Here is a 17938-nt window from a genome sequence, read left to right as displayed (position 1 = left end):
TACGCTCCATAAATAAAAGAACTAAATGCTGTTAAAGTGCTACTCACAAAAGAGTCTAACATTAACACAGAACTCAACTGCACTGCTAAATATGGTTGTCTTTATAAAATAAAAACTACAGGACTGAAATTCACAACCCACTAAAATCAGCAATAAGTTATGAAAATCATAAAGATATTTCTTTAAGTAATTAAGAGTAGTAAAAGTATTCAAAGTCCAAATAGCTGGTGGTAAGGTCTCCAGGATGGATTCCCAGGATAAGAGAGAAGGGAACAAATGAAAACCTTGGAGTTTGAAAAACAAAGGGAACACATGATATCAAAGTGAAATTTCATTGCAAAGAAAATAAAATTTCTGAAAACTTTTATAAGAGCAACAATAGCAACTACACAGTATGATTGTGAAGAAGACTACCTGTAGAAATTAGAAGCAAATCTTTACATTAAAATGAGACAAGTCTTCATTTCTTCTTCCTGAAATATTTCATTGAGTATGTTTTGTGGAGCAGGCTTCTGGTTTTGAATTCTTTCAGTTTGTTTGTCATGGAAGGTTTTTCTTTCTTTTTCAATTTTGAAGCTTAATTTTGCTGGGTACAGTAATCTTGGTTGGTCTTCATTTTCTTTCAGAGCTTTGTATGCATTATTCCAAGCCCTCTTGGCTTATAGGGTCTGAGTTGAGAAATCAGTTGAAAGCCAGATGGTTTACCACTAAATGTAACCAGTCATTTTTTTCTTCTGTGGCTTTTAGGATTCTATCTCTATGTGTTAGGCATTTTCATATTAATGTGCCTTGGAGTGGATCTATAGAAAATTGTATATTTGGAGTCCTATAAACCTCTCAAATTTGAGTTCCATCTCATTCTTAAAGTTTAGAAATTTTTCTAATATTATTTCATTGAAAACATTGTACATCCCTTTAGTTTATATTTTTCAGAGTCTTCACCTACCTCAGTGATTCTTAAATTTGTTCTCTTAATGTCATCCCATATTTCTTGAATATTCTGGTCATGGTATCTTAACATCTTTTCTTTATGGTTAATTTTAAGATCATATACTTGGTCTTCAAGGTTGAAAATCTATCTTCAAAGTGGTCTAATCTATTCGTGATGCTTTCCATTGAATTTTTAATTGGACTTATTTCATTTTAAGGATTTTGATTTGGTTCTTTTTCAGAATCTCTATGTGATCTCTCACTTCCTGTATATATTCTCTAATTTCACTCATTATGTCTTCTTTTAGCTTACTGAACATTTTAACTACAAATTGTCTAACTTCTTTCTATAACCTTTCTTCCACAGTGCAATGTATGGAGTCAGTTATTGAATGTTACAGGCTGCCTGAGGTGATTTGTTACATTGCTTTTTCATATTGCTTGTATGTCTACCCATTTATTGGGAGGTTATAGCTTCTTTTTTTTAAGAGAGAGAGAGAGAGAGAGAGAGAGAGAGAGAGAGAGAGAGAGAGAGAGAGAATTTTTTAATATTTATTTTTTAGTTTTCAGCGGACACAACATCTTTGTTGGTATGTGGTGCTGGCGATTGAACCCAGGTGGCACGCATGCCAGGCGAGCGCGCTACTGCTTGAGCCACATCCCCAGCCCTATAGCTTCTTTTTTTAATTTTTTACTTGTTCTTTTTAGTTATACATGACAGTAGATGTATTTTGACATATTATACATACATGGAATATAACTTCCCTTTCTTATGGTTGTACATGATATGGAGTTACACTGGTCATGTATTCAAAAATGAGCTTAGGAAAGTTATGCTCAATTCATTCTACTGTCTTTCCTATTCCCATCCTCCCTCCCTTTACTTTGTTTCCCTTTGTCTAAGCCAAAGTATTTCTATTCTTCCCTATCTACTCCCCTTATTATTTGTTAGCATCCGCATATGAGAGAACATTCAGCCTTTGGTTTGGAGGGACTGGATTATTTCATTCAGCATGATAGTCTCCAGTTCCAGATATTTACCAGCAAATGCCATAATTTCATTTTTCTCTATAGCTGAGTAATATTCCTGTGTGTGTTTGTGTATCACTTTTTCTTTATTCATTCATCTGTTGCAAGGCATCTAGTTTGGTTTAATAATATAGCTATTGTGAGCTGAACTGTACAGCTGCTTCTTTTTAAGGGACAGCTTTGTGAGTTTCTTTCTCTTATGAGTCCCTGGGTTAGATGAATATCCAGATATTGACAATTTAACCTAGTGTGTCGCCTCTGTTAATTTCAGTATCGGGTCTACTTTGAGAGATGACACTGAACCCTATTTACTACAATCACTTCAGAGCCAAGCCACATACTATTCAATCTTTCAAAAAGTAAAAAAACTTGTTGATATTATTCTCCACAGTTCCTCTAATCTAAGTGTAAACTCACAGTATGGTTCTGAAACAGGTTTAAGAATTAATTAGTCATAGTAAAATTGCTATAAAATTATATGAGGGCTGAAAGGGGGAAGAAGAAAGATTGGGTAAGAGAGTGAGAAAAAGAAAAAAAAGGAAAGTAACAGACTGAGGTAAAAAGGAGAAAAAGGCTGATGGGAGTATTTGAAATAATGGGAGACAGTGTGAGAGGAATAGGGCATAGAGAAGCAAGTATATACTAGGAGTAGGAAGACAAAGACATAGAGAATAACACTTTAAACTGTTAGAGGAAATATATTCATATGGATTGAAGGTACAATGTTGGCAGCCATCAAGAATACAAACAATAGTAAATGCTGGAGAGGATGTGAAGAATAATACTTTTATGCTGTTGGTGGTATTGCAAATTAGCACAACCACTATGGAAGTCAATGCGGAGAATTCTCAAAAGATTAGCTATGGAACCTCTATATGACCTAGCTATACATTTCCTGGTATTTATCCTAAAGGGAGATGTGTAGAGTAATGACACTAGAGGGAGGGAGGGGAGAAGGGAAAGGGTAAATATTGGGGAATAATATTGGCCACATTGTATGGTTATGTTGTGTGCATGCACAAATATGTAACAAGGAATTCCACCATTATATACACATATACTGTACCAACAAGAAATTACTGAAAAAAAGAATTTTCATAAAACAATGCTGAAAAAGTTACAAAGTCCTACTTAATTCAGTATGACAATAAAAGGAAATAAAAAGCATACAGAATAGGAAGGAAGAAATAATAGTGGTTTTTTAATAAGGTGCCATGATCATCCATATAGAAAATCCAAAAGAAACAACCAAAAAAATTTCTAGAATAATCAACTATAGCAAGGTTGCAGGAATCTAGCTTAATTCACAAAAGTCACACCTTACCATGAACTCCAGCTGCCATCCCATGACTCTGCATGGGCCTCCAGTCCCACACACCAAATACTACATGGTTAAGCTCATACCTACTTTGATAACCCTGGTGCACACAGCATTTCTACAGGAAGACACACAAGGCTACAGTACTGCACAGGGAAAGACCTGGTTGCTAGGCCACAGACAATCAGAAGTCATTGTGTGGACTCTCCAGAGATATTAAGTCTCCCTAGACATACCAAGGAACTGAGGGACCCACCTAGGTTTACACCAGAGGCAGGCAGAACTAGGTCTGTGTGGATAGCTTCCAAGACCTAAGTTCTATGCTGTTTTTGAAGCAGAAAGCTGAGGTAGATGGGGAAAAAACTAAAAATAAACCTCTCCAACCTAGCACAGAGATAGCTGGAATAGTTGCTACTTCCACACCCAGAGAAACTTAAGAGGACAAGAGGAGAAGGCATGGGCATTTACTACACCTCCAAAAACCTAACATATCCAAACTAGACGGCTTTGTAGGAAATCTCTCCATTTCAAACAGCTAACCAAGAAATAATTTTATTTTAGACTCAATAGTTTTTTTTTTATTCATTGGTATTGACTTCTATGTTGATTTGAGAGGTTTTCCTCCATTATTTTATATTGCATACTTTATTCCAATTTTATATGTTTTTAAACATTTTTAATGTGTTTATTGGAATTATTCTTTAAATCTTCTTCTTTCTCATTGATACATTTTCTTCCTCCTCACATTATCTATTTATATCACTACCACCCCTTTCATTTTACTTTTTCCTCTTTTACTGTTCATGCCCTATATAATTTAATGGTCATTTTACTTCCTTTAATAACTAATTTTTCAGCCTAGAGTATTACTCCCATTTTGGACTGGCAGGATACAAAGGACATTTTAAGTATTTATGGTTTATTAGTATATGGTTTGCCCTGAATTGGGAAGAGTTACTAGTGATGATTATCTTCTCTCAAAGAAGAGGAATTGATCATGGCATTGTGATCATTTTGAATGGGAATTCTAACTCAGATATTCACCAAGCTTGAATCATATAATAAAGAGAAAGAAGCTCACTAAAAAGACCCTCACCCAACAGGAAAAGAGATATCCCTCCCAGCAAATGCACAAATATCAATACTGAAAGCTGAGAAAACAAAGTGCCTCCAAAAGTTCCTAATGCTCCAATCACTGGACCCATAGATATCAAAATGGAGGAGATGAAATAACCATATTTTAAGCCTAGAAATTCATAGTCTTCAATTCCCTGATTAGCTCAGGATGGGCACAAGGCTCCATGCACCCCATGCTACAAACTGGTCTCTACACAATCACCTCAACCCACAGACAGAAATGAACCAGATGAACTTTTTCCAGCTGTATCACTATCTCCTCAGAAGAATTTAACAAATTTCTGAACTTCTGTATGAGTAATCATTTTAAGAGATGTTACTTTGAGCTATTTACATTTTCAACAGGAATAATAATATAATGGAAGGTATGTCAATAAATCATGTCCAAATAAAAAATGATATCAACATGGAGAAAATGCCAAGAATTTTAAAAGTTGATTGTTACAATAATCAATGAATTTAAAAAAGATCTAAGATGAACTGGGAGGGGGGAATATAGGATATGAAAGAACATTTACAAGTTCTGAAAAAAACAAACTGAGAAATAGTAAACATACACAAAAAGATACAAAATCAGACATTTAGATTACTATAAGTTTTCTAAGAAAAGGTTGAAATGTGGAATGCCTTTTTAGAAACTACATCACACATACCAGTGTAAATTTGGTTTTTATTAACAATCAACTTTCTATAAACATTGCATCTAAATGTTCACCAATCAGCTGCACAATTTGAACAATTTTACTTCCAAAACAAAGACAAATGCTTTTATTTCCTTATGTCTCTGTCTTTCCTTGGGCTAGAGAAAGAAGTTTTTGTATGTAAAAGCAGATTCCAAAGGGGCAGTATTTCAAATGTGCTTTTTGTACACAGCCACATCCATAGCATGTGGATATTCATCCTGCTAGACCTATCTCTGCAGTCCACTATCAGGGCTGTACAGTAAGCCCAAATCGCAAGCATCACCCCAGGCTTCTGAACCACCCCACTGTCTGAGGACTTCATGTCTGAGACCAAACAAAGCACAAACAGATTTGGTAACTATGTCTATGTGATTGAAGAGTACATTAAAGCAAAAAAAAAAAAAAAAAAAGAAAAAAAAATGGGGGAGATAGGACTGGGGTAAGAGATCTTTGACAGCATTTCCAGGAAATTCTTGCAATAAATGTGGGCACAATATCTGAATTACTGCTGGTAGCCAAAGTCAGAAGCCCACCAGTGGTATCATGACTTATAAGGAGTAAAAGCCAAGTCAGAGAGAGAGCTGGCCAGTGATACCCCTGAGACTGTTTTCCTTTTCTCCCTTACCCAGCCCACAAGTAACAGTCCTCCTGGCCCTGAGACCTCAGCCAAGATTTCTGTTTGGTTTGGCCAAGTGCCATCTTCCCATAAAGACTGGTGAAAAATAAGGCAAAACTGGGGATAAATAGTCCCTCTAAAGCACTGAGGGGTAAATGTACAGACCACAGGAGGTTAGTAAGACCTAGAATCCCCACTAGAGGGAAGCACACATATCCTTGCTAAGTCAGCTTCATTGGCCTGCCAGAACACAGGTGTTAGAACTATCCCTACCTAAACACACTTTCCTCACTACATAAACCCTCAGCGCTTTTCAAGTTCAGCACATGGGGTTCTATGAAGGAGAGGGATTCACACTTAAAAATCTATCCTTGTTTTCATTTTATCACTCATCCATGGTTGGAGGATAGAAAGGACAGGTATATACGACCAGGGACCTTTCCTAAGGGGCATGGGTAGGGCTGAGCTGAGGTTCAGCTCCTCTGGCGGGTAGTCTACAGCGCCTGGTGTCTGCAGACTGAGAAGGGATGTGGGTAATTGCACTTTGGGGCACAGTGGGCACAGGCATGGACTAGATATGGCCTGGGAGACAAGAGAGGGCAGACTGACCTCAGTTCAGTTCTCTGGACAATGAGAGGAAGGTCATGGTGAGGCAACTCCACAGACCAGAACTGTGATCCCAGTCAGCAAGACACAGAAACAGCAAGAGAAGGCTTACTCCCAGGATCTCTCACCCAGGGAACAGAGACCCTGTATCCTCTTCCCAACCTTCAATACCAGTTGCAGGGTTTCTACTCTGAATATTTGTATTTGCTTTATCTTTTTTTGGGGGGGGGTAGGGGATGTGCAGGACTAGGGATCAAACTCAGGTCCTCAAATATTCTAGGCAAGTGCTCTAATCACTGAGATATCTCCCCACACCACTGCTTAATCCTTCTAACAGGTCAGTTGAGGCACCTAAGGCTCAGGGAGACTCCAGGCAGGACTCCCCAGGTATCACCCTGCCCCATTTCAGGAGGCTCTGCAGGTGCTAGCAGCTGGATGACAATTCCCTGGTTGAACATCTGAGCACTCATGTCCTGGCCAACTCCCAGAGTTGACTATTTGCCTAGCACTATGAAACTGGGCTTCAAGAACAGAATTATAAGCAGACGTTTTAGGGGGACAAAGGTCATTTGATAGTGTTGAATTTGGTTTTGTCTGTCTTATGAAAAATGGTTCAAAAGGTAATCCCTGATGATAGAACAGACCAATTGCAGGGCCAAGGGCTCCTAAAGGATCCTGTCTGTTCGGTCTGGTTAAGGCAATGATGGGTGGATGTTGGCTGGGAAGCAGTAACATAGTGGCCCATGCACTTTGCTGCTCACACCTGGCCTTCCTCCCAGAGCCAGTCACCTGCCTTTCGGCTCTTAGCAATGGCTCCATGGAACTTCCCCAGCAGGAGCCAGCACATCAGACAGGTGACAGGAGCACCTACAGCACACACATCCAGACTAGACAATATGTGTCTGCTCTTTCAGCATAAAGCCGGCACCAAACTGGAGAAATCTATTGGTAATCATTTTTTAAATACTCAGTTTTGTTCTAAGTACTTCCTTTCCTTCCATTTGTATCTCAAAACCCTTCTTTTTCAGTGTAGACAAAGAAAGATATGTACAGGGCAGGCCTATGAAAAATAAGGACTTGTCATAAAACAGGCTCAAAACTATAGGAAATATGCAACCTGACTTTTAGCATCCATGAGTTCCCATGAACTCTGTTACGACAAAGTCTCAGACCTGGTCTTCCCTCTTGTCAAGTCATAAGTGTTTTCAGACTTAAAGAGGACGCCACATTTGTTAGAATATATAAGGCAAAAAAGGTTTCAGATCTATTTTTATGTAAAAGAGATAACAAGAGGTTTCTAAATGCAACACCCAATTTTAAGTGTCATTCCCACTAGACACATATTACAAAATACTCTCTTCTGTAAAGTGCTGTTTGCTCAGTAAATCATGCACCACCAGAGACACGGCACCACAGCTTCATCTGCTTAAGGGCCAATGTGGCAGCATCAGTAGAAGGAGGGTGGGAGTTATTGCCTATAAAGACTATTTCCATTCCATCTCCTCAGCCCTCTTTAGTGAGAAGGGAATTCTCTCATTACTGCCAGACATTCCCAATGCTTGGCTCTGGGACAGGGACAGCTTCATTATCAGGGCTGTCCCCCACTTCTGCTCCTGCTCTCCCTTCTGGTTTGGCATTGTATTACCTCATTCTTCTCAAGATCTTGATTCAGAACTCAGCCAGCTCCCCATGATGGCTGCATGGGGTCTCCTCCTCCCTTTAAATCATATAGAATGGCCAGGCAGAAGTGGGATTCACCCATGCCTGACACACAGGAGGGCTTTCCAGGAGATTTGTCAAGAAGGGTTCAAAAAAGAGAGGCAATGGTCACCTGCCAAGTCTATACTATTTAAAGGACTTAGAAAGGTACACAATTGGCAGTAAACAAATTCCTTTAGCTCTTCATAGATGTCCACAAAAACAATACCCTCCACACCATCAGACGTGAATGATTTCTGCTCCAGTGTCTTCAGGCTCTGTGCAAGAAGAAGAGTTTGTGTCCGAATAACAGACTCCATGTCCATCTTTATTTTCAAAACTGGGCTCTGTTAGTGCAGATTTTTCAAAAATATTCTTTTTGCTTGTTTCTGGACAGTTTTGAACATAGATCACTCTATTATAAGCCTTGAGTCTCTTCCACAATTGCAGGTATACTTTACATTGAATGTACATAAAAAGAAGTCCTCCAGTGAAGCCAATGGCCACTACCACCAATTTAGTCCAAAAGGGCCACTCTAGGATTCCTGGAAGGGAAAAATTCAATTAGCCTCTCAATAGAGTTCAAATTTAACATCTGAAGTAAATAGAACACAGCTTTTGAACTTCTCATAACCAATGGATTCTTCACTCATCAAATCTTCCTTCCTCAAAAGTGGGGAATAGGTGGAAGAGAACATCCACCATCTTTTATCCTGTCCTCTCATCTCACACTCCATTATTCCATTTTTTCTGACTGGGTTTTAAACTAGCCTGAGAAACATCCAAAAAGAATGCTTTGTGCCTCCTATTTATGCCCCACATCCCAAATCCAGATGCTCACAGTAGGGCTGGAACAACATTCTGACCTCAAGACCCAGCATGTTCTCCAAGGCTTGTGTGCAGCACTTACTTTTCAGGCTGAGCTCTTACCTGTTCCCTGCCCCTGCTTGATCTCCTCAGCAGTACGGTCGATGAGCACATATAAGGACCAGACTACACAGGTGATGGCGATGACATGAAACATCACTGAGTATGTGATCTTCCTGCGCTCGCTGGCCGTCATCTGCAACTTCTCCCACTGGAAAGGTGACAAGCAAAGAGTTAGGCTCAGGCACAGAGTAAATAGGTATAATGGGAGTGAGAATATTGTTGATGGCCACAATCAGCTCTCCATCCCCTCCCTCTCCCTCAACTAGATGACTTTCCCCAAATACTCAAAGCTGTTCTCTTTAAGCCACTGGGCTTCAACCAGGTACCAGACACAGCCAACATTTTATGAAATAAAAAGCATCTGGGATCAAAATAAGCACTGAATTATCATCAGCACCTGCTTATTCTCATAAGCAGACAATAAGTGGCCTAATAAAGGATTCTGTGATTTCAATCCTAATGAAAACAACATGTTGGTTCAAGACCCAGGTGCTGTTTTATGTCTCCCTGGCTTGTTGACTGGTATGGACAAGCGGAAGAATAGGGTTGATGATGCCACAATACACTGGCAGATGGGTCACACTATGTTGTGAAGGTGAATGGCAGAAGGCGCTCACTCTTTGGTCCTCTGCTACCTTTGCAGCAGCAGCTTGACATCGATGCTAAGAGTTCCTGGTACAAGCAGACTCTGACAGTGCCATCTCCTCTAGGAGCACATTAATTTACTCCAAATAGCCAGATTTTCTTTTTCATTTACTGGTTTCCGAATCAGAAGAAAACATATAAAAGTAGAAAGAAAGAAGAAAGTGTAAACACTCTGCATATCCCTTGCCAACGGTAGTCACAGCCTTTATCCAGATGGTTCTATGCAATGTAAGCTGAAAATAGAGCCTCTAAATTATTCACGTGCCACAAGAGAGAGTCACTTCAGAGATCAGCATGGAATAGGTGGCAAAATGTTTCTTTTAGTAATATGAGCCTGCCTTCTGTAACATCTGATTGCTTTCTGCTGAGTTTTTATAACCAGCAAGTTCTCTGGGTTTCCTACCTAAAACAAAATCAGTGTCTTGGTGTCTCCAGTCCCCTGATTATCATTATTTCCTAGGACACCCACAGCTCCACTCTTTAACACCTCTGAAATGCTCACCCTCTTGTCTTTCTTGGTGGATGCTTTTCTCCAATTTGACCTCTCTAAAGTCCTTCACTTTGCCCTCAAAGCCCATGCATATATCCTTCCAGAACTGCTACAAAAGCCAAACTTTCTTTGATGCTCTCCACCTCCCTAGGATGAGGCATGCCCACAACACACTTCTCTCTGCATGGTTTTAATTGGTCTCATTGTATGCCATTATTTGACTTGTGTGATTCCCCTGGCAATTTACATGTTGACATTTTTAAGATAGAAATAGGCTTTTATTTTTCCAAACAAAACCTCTGTGCTAGGCACATAGAAAGATGTATGAAACAGTCAACATCTGAATGGTAATCAGCATCACACAGTTTCTGTAAAATGAAGCAATGACCTGTGACATGAAGACAGCTGCATTTCCCCACTCACCCACCTCCCATCCAGTAAACACTTATCACAGGCATACACGAACAAATTGACTATGTGCTATGCTAGGCTTAATGGTTGGGAGACACACTATCTCCAATATTCAGTCTTCACTGGAAAGGCAAGATACTAACAGTTAATACATACAAAGCTAAATGCTGACTAAGATGTCACAGGACAGTCTGTGGCCAAGAGCCAAGCGACTGACACAGACAAGCAAGCAGTCTAATTGTGAAAGAGAAGCATCATAACTGAATAGTGGTAAAGAGCTTCTTCCTGAGGGTAGGGACTTAGACATAAGTACCAGAAACAACAATCTACAATGTGAGTGTAAGCACCAGTCAGTTATTTAAAGAAACAAACAGAGACATGCTATGGCTCCATGGTCTGAGATGATAACTTATCCAGGTCATTTATCTCAGAGAGGGTTAAGTACTTCTGGGAATGTTCTTTCCTCACATACTTTTCTCAAAGGTTTCAGCTTGGTCTCCATGATGAACTCGTACTTGCAGAGCTCACAGCAGCGCGTGTCAGAGCTCTTGATCCACTGCTGCAGGCAGGCCTGGTGCACAAAGTGGAGGCTTCCTGTGCAGTGGCAGGGGGTGATCAGGGGGCTCTCATCATCACCTTCACAGTGGCATATCCTATGGTGGGAGGAAAATCAGTTAGTGCCAGAAGAGCCCCACAACAAGGAAGGTGACACTGCAGTGGAAGTTCAATCCATGAAAGAAAACTTTCAGCAACAAACATCACAGAAGTGACTATGAGCACAAAAACATACAAGCACAAATGAAAATAATATTTAAACTAAAATATCTAGCTTACCGCACACACATGGAAAGTCAGGATGGCATTTGGCAATAAAGAGGGAGAAAATGATATAAGAAATGACAAAGCAATCATTGTGGGTTAAGACTTAAGAATTTCACTGAAAGATGAATTTAAGGCAACATGAAGTCATCTTCTAGAACATAAGACATTAAAATAATTAAAATTTATATGTAAAATAAAATGAGCAGTGTCCCTCCCCAAAATACTACAGTGACTTAAGAAAGCATGGCTTTCTAACTTTAACACTGACTTCGCCTTCACACACTACAGGTACATCAGCCCACCCTCTCTCATGGAGTAAACACAGATCATAGTTCTCTCTCCTCCACCTAAAAACTCACCATGATGACACACTGCAATTTCATTTCTTTTATTCAGGACCACTCATAGTACTGAACAAAAATTAATTTTAAAGCAGTCATTATTTCTAAGGAAGCATGCAGCAGGAGAACTACTAACCTCAAGGAACTTAATCAGGCTTTTGAGAACAGGGATCTTTCCAACAGCTGAGGAATACGCAGGGTATGTGTCCTGAAAGCAGCCAGGCCCTGACCTTGCCAGACTCTTGGGCTGGTTGTTTCAGGCACAGGATTTCTGATCCAGCTCTGAGAAATGTAATCGGTGGCACCAAGGAGGGAAAGGTTGGTTTGGGAGAAACAGGAGATTTGTGACAGAAAATGAATTCTCAGAGCCTTAGGGCCAGACAAGGATGCTGCACAGAGAAAATAAGGTGGGAAAGAGGATTTAGGACTAGGCAGGGGTGGCCACACCTAAGTTAAGAAGAAAACAGGAAGGAAATACTGGAGAGCAGCTACTCCTAAACATTCACTGGGAGGAGCTACAAGGAGTAAAAAAACGAGACTGGGATGGCAGCAAATGCTTAAAATCAGGACTACCAAGCTGGAAAATTGGAAATACTATTTTCTCTTTTCTAATATCCTTATCCAAAGTCTATTTGTTTTTAGTTGAGAAGGTCATCTTGGCCTTTAATATGTATAGCTTCTTCCTCTTTTAAAATTAGTTTTTCAAATAGCAACAATACTTCATTCTCCTGAAGAAAGCAATTACCCCCAAAATGGCTACAACTGTATTAACTGTTTTCCCGAAACTTCACATATTAAAAGCAAGATGAGGTTACAAAGGTGTGAGCAGAGATGGCCAGAATGGTGGTTCCTGGCAAACCAACCTGCAGGCATCCCCTGAGATGGACACAGGAGAGATGGGGGTAGATTTTTCAGACAGGGGAGAAGGACAATCCAGGTCACTGTCCTTCTCCACTGAGCAGAGGGGTGCCCGCAGAACCCTGCACTTGAGTTTGGCGGATGTGCTGTCCTCAAAGACGTCGTCGTCTCCCATTTCATCAGAGCAGAAGCCCATGCTCCCTGCCAGCCCACTTGAGGACTTGGTGGCATGCAGGTGAGCGGTATGGCTCTCCAGATAATGGAATCTGCGCAGACTGCTGGTGCTAGAGCCATGGGAGAGCAAGAACAGGTACTGGAGCAGCCTCTGGCTTCTGGACCCGGCCTCGCCATCTTCTTTATCTTCCAAAATCGGGCTGTGCATGCCCCCCTTGCCAGCTTCTACCTCTGAGGCAACAGAATGGTTGGCAGAGAGGGATGAGACACAGAAACGTTTGGAACTGCCAAGAGATTTAGGATTCAGTGCTCTTTTTCCTTTAAAATGAAACCTGTTAATTCTGAGACATGGATCTTGAGAGAGTACCAATTTTCCTTCAGAACAAGTTCTTTCCACATAGTCAAAGCTTTCCAAAGTATCCTGGGGCTTCTCACATACATCATTTAGGGACTTTGAAAACTTTAGTGTTCTTCTGGCTTTGGCATTCTTAGCAGGCTTCAAGGCCTGAAACCATTCAAAATCAAAGGAATTGCTTTCTGATGCCTGTAATGTGTCTTTACAGACAACTGTCACAGGGAGCCCTTGTGTCAGAGAACTCTGGCAGTGAGGTGCTTTCAAGACAACAGCAGACTGCACGGGACTGTGATGACAATACTCAGAAAACACTGCACTGGAACTGCATGCAGAACAGTGGAATAAAGCACAGAAAGTAAAAACAATTTTAAGAGAAAACAGACATCAAAGTTTAGAAATGAGACTGGTGTGGTAATCTGGTGAGCAAACAACACATAAAATTGGGCCAACTCCTTCACCAAAGGAAGAATGATAAAACAAATGAAAAACTGAGAAGCTACAGACATTAATCCTTATATCCAGAATCATATGGGCCATGGCAGCATCTGAAGCACAGTGTTACCTGCAGATGTCCTGGTTGGATGGTGTGACAGAAGTGCGAGAGAAGGCAGACACTGGAGCTGATGCTGAAGGAGAACTCCCAGCCTGCAATGACATACCCCCAGTCAGTGTTCAGGAAGGAGCCAAGGTAAGTGGAAACACCATCTTCTCATGAATGGCTGTGAGAAGAAAAATCTAAGAATGTCTATTGCTCACCATAAGGAATATATGTTAGGTCCTACACACCTAGGCAAAACAAATACAACATCATTCCTCCTTTTTTTCTTATGTGTGTATTGCCCTTAAAGAAAAGTAAGATAGTAATATACCTTGACCTCACTTTTCATTCCCCCCAAAAAACCTAGTCAGTTAAGGAAGCAATGAGAGCAAGCCGGGGCTGGAATGTCCAGGTACATATTATCTTGAAGGTCTCTGACTTTCTCTCATGCACACTGGGAAAAAGGAAAATTCAACATTATCAGAAGAAAGTTGCTTTCTGCATGTACACCAGGGTAGCTGCTTCTTGGGATGCTGGTCATACATGCAACCTAACCAAGCTAATGTTGATGTCTCTGTTTCTGTAACCTAACCTATAAACTCCCTCCTCCTACAGTAACTGGTGCAGATCAGAGCACTTTGGAGGCAGAAGTGCTCATCCAAGTGGCTGCCCCTGGACAAAGAGTGGAGAGGGATAGGAGGCACTATTCTCTGCAAGGTTCCGGAAACACTGTGTGTAGCAGAGGTTCATCTGCCCAGCCTGTCACCACCGGACTTTCTGACAAAGCACCTTTCCAGCGTTTTGCCACTGGACCATTTCTCAGTAAAATAAACTTCTCGATAAAGTGAATTTTTCAATAAAGGCTTATGACTTATAAGCCACCTCAGAGTATTACCTTAGGTCTCTCTGCAATGTGTCCCAATGTCCTGGAACAACTGGGCTATGGATATAACAGCAGGCCAGCTGGAAGACCAAAGAGATCCTATGAGCACCAAGACTGTGGCAGCTGAAAAGGGGACATATGCCATAGGTAACATCCAAATGGCTTTCCATTTCCATGTGTTGGGGATGGTGGCTACAACAGATACTTGGGGGATATCACACAAGTAGGAGGATGCCTGAAAACACCCCAGGGACCAGGGGAAATATTATTGCTTGTGGGCAAGCAATACTATCTAAAGAAAAAGAAAGAGGTGAGTAAAATAGCAGCAACTATGTGGTGGCCCCTCCACATAGCAATGGATGCAGCAACAGAGGCAGAGTTTCAGGCCCAATCCTGTATTAAGCAACTAAGGAAGAATTAAAACTGGAGTGTGCAACATGATTAACTCAAGCAGGGACTACTGAGCAATAATTGCTCATAGAAGAATATTGATGAGAATTTAGAAACTTAAGCCTTCTGCTTTGCTAAACTGAAAGGTAAACGTCTACCATGAGCTAAAATAAGGATGAAAATTACTTAAAAGAACTGGGACCCTTGGTGACCCCAGGATCTCAGAAGAAAATAGGAGTACTGGAATGAACCAATTAAGGTACCAGTACTAAAAGCCAGATGGCTCCTAAATCAAAAGGTAAAGACAGATCTGTCTCAGCTAGTGAAAGTGGATGATGAAAATCTTCCCCCTCCCAGTTGGTACATGCATATCTCCAGAACCAGGGAACAAGGGGAAATGTAGCAGTATGGCTGTTGTGGCTTTGGGATACTATTACTGAATGTATACTCCTATCAGAGAGCAAAATGAAATAAAATGCCTCAGGCACCACACACCCTACCCTGTAGTAACATTTATATTCAGCTGTTAAGGAGAACTATGACATCTCTATTGTCCTTGGATGATAGCTGCCTATAAAAAATTCTTAGCTCCACTGGGGATTTACCTGTGGCACACCCAGATGACCTCCTAAGAGAGGAATGAAGTAAGCAATTTATGCAGAGATCTACAATGGTCCTAATGAAATAGCAGGAATAAAGAAGACATTCTTCAAATGGCTCTGGGGCATATTATGGAACTCTGGTATGAATTCTCAGTCCTTTGGTGGCCCTTCCAGTTTCTCAAGCAGCACAGGCTGTAACTGATATAGGGGAAACTGAAAAAATTAGGAAGCAAGGAGCTGGGTTTGTGGCTCAGCAGTAGAGTGCTCGCCTATCATGTGCGAGGCTCTAGGTTCAATCCCCAGCACCACATAAAAAAATAAATAAATAAAATAAAGGTATTATGTCTGACTACAACTAAAATATAAATATTTTTTAAAAAGATTAGGAAGTGAGAGATACAGAATATGGATGAAAAGGTGGGAGAAGGATGGAGTAAAAGAAAGGCAAGATGTCCAATAAAGAAAGCCAGAAGAAATTTGATTTCATGTGGGAAGGGCAAAAATTGACTTTCAATGTTCTTCCCCTAGGATATTTACATAGTCCAACCATACATCATGGGATGATGGCAACTGATCTGAACTAATGGACAAAACTTGACACAGTATCAATGTTTCATTATATTGATTATACAGTGTTAATTTCTGAGTCTTTTCCCTACCAAGAGGAGGCAACCCAAAGGTGGTGGGGCATTTCCCAGAGAAAGGATGGGTAGTCACATCTCCAAGTTGCAAAAACTTGGGCTATCAAATACTTGGGGTTATTTGGTTGGATAAGACTTCAGTGGTACCAGCTTCTCTCATAGGTAAAATTTAAGCTTTCTTTACACTGACTACTCCCAAAGAGATGCATCTCATTTGGAATCATTAAGCCCCTTCACTCCATATTTAGCACAGATGTTAAGACCACTGTGCCATTTAGTAAATAAATAAAGTGGGACTGGGAACATGAGCACATTAAATACACACACACACACACACACACACACACACACAGCAAAATTATAAACCTTGAGCAGAGTATTCCAAGAACAGCCCTATGAATTGGATTTTCTAGATACCATGATGGTTTTAGACAAGGCTGTGGTGGTGGCCTCAGAAACAGACATGATCAATGTCTTATGTGATGAAGTGTATAGCTCAGGAGGGAAGAATGAAACAATAGTGGCAGGATGATTTCATCAGATCCTTGCCCCTATCAAAAGTCTATAAGCTTGTCCAAACATGTGCAGGTTAAAGAAGCAATGAGAGCAAGCCTGGACTGGAATATCTAGGTACATGCTATCTTAAAGGACACTGACTTTCTCTCATGCACGCTGGGAAAAAGGACAATTTAACATTATTAGAAGAAAGTTGCTTTCTGCATGTACACCAGGGTAGTTGCTCCTTGGGGTGTTGGTCATACATGCAACCTAACCAAGCTAATGTTGATGTCTCTGTTTCTGTAACCTAACTATAAACCCCCTCCTCCTCTAGTAACTGGTGCAGATCAGAGCACTTTGGAGGCAGAAGTGCTCATCCAGGTGGCTACCCCTGGACAAAGAGTGGAGAGGGATAGGAAGCACTATTCTCTGCAAGGTACCAGAAACACAGTGTGTAGTAGAGGTCCATCTGCCCAGCCTGTCACCACTGGACTTTCTGGCAAAGCACCTTTCCAGCCTTTTGCCTCTGGACCTTCCCTGTAAGCATTTCTCAGTAAAGCATAAAATTTGCATGTCATGTCCAGGCATTTTGTTTGGTCTTTCAGTAACTTTTCCCACTACCCTGGCACAACAGGGCTATGTACATGACACTGTGGATAAAAGTATAGCCCAGAGATACCTGAAACCACAAAGCCTCACTGCCAAGCTTCTGTGAGTTCAGTGGCTGTTTTTTCCCCTAAGCATCTACACTTCACAAGTTCATATATAAGTCAATAAAATGAAGATATAGGAGGCATGGTGCCTGTCATCACTAGCTTCTCCCAGAATTCCTTCACATGGTTCCTGAGACAATCTTATCCAAGGCTGGAGGACCTGAGAGCACTCTACTACCTCACAACTTCATGCACAGTGCCCACTTGCTGGTCCACACAACCTCACTACCAATGTCATAGTTCTCTCTCTCTCTTGTTTTTAACATTTATTTATTTTTATTTTTATGTGGTGCTGAGGATCAAACCCAGGTCCCTGAGCATGCTAGGCGAGTGCTTTTCTGCTGAGCCACAATCCCAGCCCCAACATAATTCTCTTTATAAAGAAGATTCCATGATTTGAACCACCAATCCACAGATCAACCTGGAAGCTAGGAGAGGGATGCTCCCAAGAGGTCTAATCTTAGAAATGTGAATTAATAATTAAGAAATTTAAGTTGAAAGAACATGTAAGAAGAGCTCATAGGATAGAATAGGCCCTCTGAGGGGTAGTGAACAAGCCAAAATTAGGGGAAAGATCTAGGACAGAAAAAGCACCACAGTGAGAAGAGAAGTGGATGGAGAGAAATAGGG

General features: G+C 40.8%; 1 protein-coding gene across 6 annotated transcripts in view; it reads right to left on the bottom strand.

The window, feature by feature from the left end:
• Positions 1–5077: 5077 nt before the first annotated feature.
• Marchf8 (membrane associated ring-CH-type finger 8) overlaps positions 5078–17938 on the bottom strand; it is a 128517-nt gene continuing 115656 nt past the window's right edge. For 4 of the 6 annotated variants that reach the window (XM_077798569.1, XM_077798568.1, XM_077798570.1 and 1 more), the window contains 4 exons: positions 13606–13688; positions 10966–11146; positions 8948–9095; positions 5078–8562 (listed from right to left, as the gene is read on the bottom strand). In XM_077798569.1, the coding sequence (XP_077654695.1) occupies positions 8258–8562; positions 8948–9095; positions 10966–11146; positions 13606–13688 (717 nt within the window). In that variant the 3' untranslated portion in view covers positions 5078–8257. Of the gene's footprint in view, positions 8563–8947; positions 9096–10965; positions 11147–12519; positions 13366–13605; positions 13763–17938 lie in introns of all 6 variants that reach the window. The other 2 variants (XM_077798573.1, XM_077798572.1) reach the window with 2 other exon arrangements.

Source organism: Urocitellus parryii, chromosome 5 (genome assembly GCF_045843805.1).
Source record: "Urocitellus parryii isolate mUroPar1 chromosome 5, mUroPar1.hap1, whole genome shotgun sequence".
In the NCBI taxonomy this organism is placed as follows: Eukaryota; Metazoa; Chordata; class Mammalia; order Rodentia; family Sciuridae; genus Urocitellus; species Urocitellus parryii.
This window is presented reverse-complemented; position numbering and strand designations above follow the sequence as displayed.